This window comes from Nanorana parkeri, unplaced genomic scaffold (assembly GCF_000935625.1).
Source record: "Nanorana parkeri isolate BGI_ZX_2015 unplaced genomic scaffold, ASM93562v1 scaffold2650, whole genome shotgun sequence".
In the NCBI taxonomy this organism is placed as follows: domain Eukaryota; kingdom Metazoa; phylum Chordata; class Amphibia; order Anura; family Dicroglossidae; genus Nanorana; species Nanorana parkeri.
In genome coordinates this window covers 18,578-23,746 of record NW_017308918.1, presented here as the reverse complement: position 1 = coordinate 23,746, position 5,169 = coordinate 18,578, and the positions used below count along the sequence as shown (strand labels likewise).

General features: G+C 49.0%; 1 protein-coding gene across 1 annotated transcript in view; it reads right to left on the bottom strand.

Annotated features, from left to right (window-relative positions):
• BRWD3 (bromodomain and WD repeat domain containing 3) overlaps window positions 1–5,169 on the bottom strand; it is a 48,703-nt gene that overhangs the window by 33,741 nt on the left and 9,793 nt on the right. Inside the window, 1 exon segment of the mRNA XM_018573970.1 lies at window positions 3,338–3,422. Within this exon segment, the coding sequence (XP_018429472.1) occupies window positions 3,338–3,422 (85 nt within the window).

Below are 5,169 nucleotides of genomic sequence, written 5' to 3'. Positions count from 1 at the left end.
TACAGAGCCGGCTCCATACAGACCATTGTGGTGGAGGAACCCGAGTGTCCTGCACAGAGCCCCGACCTCAACCCTACTGATCACCGACTGTGAGCCCGGGTCTTCTCCTCCAACATCAGTACCTGACCTCAACCCTACTGAACACCTTTGGGGTGAATTAGAACCAAACTATGAGCCTCTCGTCCAATATGGTTTGACGAGTTTGGTGTGGAGGAGCCCGAGTGTCCGGCACAGAGTGAGTGACCTCACTCCTACTAAACATCCCTGGAATTCATTGCAATTGTGATCCGGGTCTCCTCATCCAAAATCAGTACCTGACCTCACACATGGACACAAACTCCCGCAGACACCCTCCAAGTGATGGGCTTTGGGTGTCTCCAGTGAAGGTTCTGGTGATCCTCCATCATACAAAGACATTTTTGACAATTGGGCTCTTCCAGCCTTGTGGTCACAGTTTGGTGAAGACCCTTTTCTGTCCCCCCATGACTGTCCCCTGTGTACAAAGCTCCCATAAAGACATGGGGGGGGACCAGTCTGGTGGAGGAACTCGAGTGTCCTGCACAGAGCCCCGACCTCCACCCTACGGAACGCCGACTGTGAGCCCGGGTCTTCTCCTCCAACATCAGGAACTGACCTCACAAATGGGCATTGTAGACAATTGGGCTCTTCCAGCCTTGTGGTCACAGTTTGGTGAAGACCCTTTTCTGTCCCCCCCATGACTGTCCCCTGTGTACAAAGCCAGCTCCATACAGACATGGGGGGGAGCAGTTTGTTATTGAGGTTCCTCAACTGAACTCCAAGCTAAACATTTTGTGAGGCTAAGTATCACATGTAATGATCATCATCAACAAAACACCACTTGGCCAAGGAGTATGTAGACACCTAAACATCTCCCCTACCCATATGGTCAAGTACATGGACTCCCCTCCCAATGATGGGGGTCAGGGGTCTCCAGTGATGGAGGTCAGGGGTCTCCAGTGACGGGGTTCAGGCGTCTCCAGTGACGGAGTTCAGTGGTCTCCAGTGACGGGGGTCAGGGGTCTTCAGTGACGGGGTTCAGGGGTCTCCAGTGAAGGGCTCTGTTAATCCTCCATCATACAAAGACATTGTAGACAATTGTCCTCCTCCAGCCTTGTGGTCACAGTTTGGTGAAGACCCTTTTCTGTCCCCCCCATGACTGTCCCCCGTGTACAAAACCGGCTCCATACAGACATGGTGTCACCAGTGCGGTGGAGGAACTCGAGTGACCTGCACAGAGCCCCGACCTCATCCCTGCTGAACGCCGACTGTGAGCCCGGGTCTTCTCCTCCAACATCAGGACCTGACCTCACACATGGGGAATATTCCCACAGACACCCCCCAAAATCTTGTGGAAAGTCTTCCCAGAGGAGTGGAGGATGGTAAAGTCCAAATCCCATTCGCACTGCCACGGTCTCCAAACCACGAGGTATATGTGGTGCCCAGGTGACCACACGGACGGCGCCGTGCAAAACTCTCATAGTAAATAAAAGTAAATCACCGGCACACACTTGAAGGGTTTTTAAAGTATTGATGTGTTGATTGAATACCCAACGTCACATACTGTCATACGGTGCTAACGTTTCGGGTCCGCACAGGGATCCTTCATCAGAGCCACAGTATGACATCATGTGACGTTGGGTATTCAATCAACACATCGATACTTTAAAAACCCTTCAAGTGTGTGCCGGTGATTTACTTTTACTATGGAGGATGGTAAGGACACAAAGTTTGTGACTGGGTTGGAATGTGTGACCGGCGACGTGGTCACACATTTTAACGTAATCCCGCCCAGTTTTTCGGCGGTGTAATGCGTGACCGCCAATATTCGAAGCATTCCAACGCTTTGTCCGCTGTTCCGGCATCGCAGATGGTACGTGCAGGAGAACCGATCTGCCCCGGAACAGCCGATCGGTCCTGAAATGTCACTTTGTTTCATGTGAGATCGCAGTCACAGTCTGGGATAGAAGTGACATTTCAGGGCCGATCGGCTGTTGCGGGGCAGATCGGTTCTCCTGCGCGCGCCATCTGCGATGCCGGAACAGCTGACAAAAGCGTTGGAATGCTTCGCCTATTGGCGGTCACGCATTACACCGCCGAAAAAACTGGGCGGGATTACGTTAAAATGCGTGACCACGTCGCCGGTCACACATTCCAACCCGGTGACAAACTTTGATAGAACGCCGGGGTCCAAAGACTGTTGGCTACACAATGTGAAATGACTTAAAGTGACATTGAACCCTCAGATTTTTTAACATAAACCAATACTGTAATGTGCGCCTTACTGTACTCCATGGTAGTTTCCCTTCTCTTTGCTGCTCTTCCTTTTAAATCCGTATCTCTTCTCATGCTGGGGCAGAACTTCTGTTTTGCAGCAGACTGCCTTGTCTCAGGAATGGATACACGGTGTCTGTGTGAAGGTTCACAACCTGATACAGAGCCCCGACCTCATCCCTGCTGAACGCCGACTGTGAGCCCGGGTCTTCTCCTCCAACATCAGGACCTGACCTCACACATGGGGAATATTCCCACAGACACCCCCCAAAATCTTGTGGAAAGTCTTCCCAGAGGAGTGGAGGATGGTAAAGTCCAAATCCCATTCGCACTGCCACGGTCTCCAAACCACGAGGTATATGTGGTGCCCAGGTGACCACACGGACGGCGCCGTGCAAAACTCTCATAGTAAATAAAAGTAAATCACCGGCACACACTTGAAGGGTTTTTAAAGTATTGATGTGTTGATTGAATACCCAACGTCACATACTGTCATACGGTGCTAACGTTTCGGGTCCGCACAGGGATCCTTCATCAGAGCCACAGTATGACATCATGTGACGTTGGGTATTCAATCAACACATCGATACTTTAAAAACCCTTCAAGTGTGTGCCGGTGATTTACTTTTACTATGGAGGATGGTAAGGACACAAAGTTTGTGACTGGGTTGGAATGTGTGACCGGCGACGTGGTCACACATTTTAACGTAATCCCGCCCAGTTTTTCGGCGGTGTAATGCGTGACCGCCAATATTCGAAGCATTCCAACGCTTTGTCCGCTGTTCCGGCATCGCAGATGGTACGTGCAGGAGAACCGATCTGCCCCGGAACAGCCGATCGGTCCTGAAATGTCACTTTGTTTCATGTGAGATCGCAGTCACAGTCTGGGATAGAAGTGACATTTCAGGGCCGATCGGCTGTTGCGGGGCAGATCGGTTCTCCTGCGCGCGCCATCTGCGATGCCGGAACAGCTGACAAAAGCGTTGGAATGCTTCGCCTATTGGCGGTCACGCATTACACCGCCGAAAAAACTGGGCGGGATTACGTTAAAATGCGTGACCACGTCGCCGGTCACACATTCCAACCCGGTGACAAACTTTGATAGAACGCCGGGGTCCAAAGACTGTTGGCTACACAATGTGAAATGACTTAAAGTGACATTGAACCCTCAGATTTTTTAACATAAACCAATACTGTAATGTGCGCCTTACTGTACTCCATGGTAGTTTCCCTTCTCTTTGCTGCTCTTCCTTTTAAATCCGTATCTCTTCTCATGCTGGGGCAGAACTTCTGTTTTGCAGCAGACTGCCTTGTCTCAGGAATGGATACACGGTGTCTGTGTGAAGGTTCACAACCTGAGCCAGCACTACAGGAAGAGGCGCTCAGCTGCAAAGGGAAGTTCTCCCCCAGCATGAGAAGACATGAGGATTTAAAAGGAAGAGCAGCAAAGAGAAGGGAAACAACCATGGATCACAGTAAGGCGCACAGTACAGTATTGTTTTATGTTCTAAGGGTTTAATGTCACTTTAAGTGTGGTATAGGAGCAGAATGTAAAATATATGTCTATTATTTCACACAAGATTCACACATTTTTTTAATTTGAATCCAACTGGAGACAAATGGGTGAATCCGGTGACAAAGCTGCTTGGAGCATTTCATGAATGGACCTCTTGGTGTAAAGGATTGTATGTGGAGTGGAATCCTTCGCAGTGGACATTTAAAAAGTGACATGAAACCCTCATGTTGTGTAACATAAAACAATACTGTACTGTGCGACCTTACTGTAACCCATGGTTGTTTCCCTTCTCTTTGCTGCTCTTCCTTTTACATCCTCATGTCTTCTCATGCTTGGGAAGAACTTCCCTTTGCAGCTCAGGGCCTCTTCCTGTAGTGCTGGCTCAGGTTGTGAACCTTCACACAGACACCGTGTATCCATTCCTGAGACAAGGCACTCAGCTGCAAAACAGAAGTTCTCCCCCAGCATGAGAAGACATGAGGATTTAAAAGGAAGAGCAGCAAAGAGAAGGGAAACAACCATGGATTACAATAAGGCGCACATTACAGTATTGTTTTTTTCATGTCACTTTAAGCATCCCCCAGGACACGGGCTTATTATTTGTTTAGGAAATGATTCTGTTGGGGTTTTGTCTCATTTATTGTGGATATTATTTGATATTTGGGCACATTAGGAGGCCGTGTAATATACGATGCTGGTAACATTGCTGAGCAGACTGTGGAACATTATTATATTATCTAGGTGCAGCTGCTGGGCTCGGGGTGCAGCACGGAGGGTTATTGGATTGAGAATATAATATATACTGTGTATATATATAAAAATACATTATATATATATATACACACACACAGTATATATGTTTATAAACCACATTGCACCTCATTTCCAGCACGCTGGTCCTCCTGCTAACTGTCCCACACAGTTCAAAACATTCAGGTAGGACAAGCACCAACCCTCCCCCCCCGCCTCGGACATCCAGGGCCCCGATCACACATACCTGAGCTAAAGGATGAGCAGGAAATCTGAACGCCGGGCCGCGACCGCTCTGCAAACTTCACCGGACGGTCACTGTACAGACACGAGAAGAACATCGATTTCCGATTAGGAAAGAATCCACTTTATTGTCACCCGGAAAATGAGGATCAATATTTTACTACGGCCCCCGGAACTCACATTCTCAGCTGTTTAGTCATTAAAAAGGAGAACTATGTGGCGAGTGAAAATCAATGAATGAATGAGACTGTCACAGGTCGGCTCTGTAGATCGGGGAGTGAGGGAACGCATACCGTCGCTCGCTCACTTCTCGATCATGTCACTGCAGAGAGCCGTGACTGTCACGGCTCCCTGCTGGGATTCCCCCC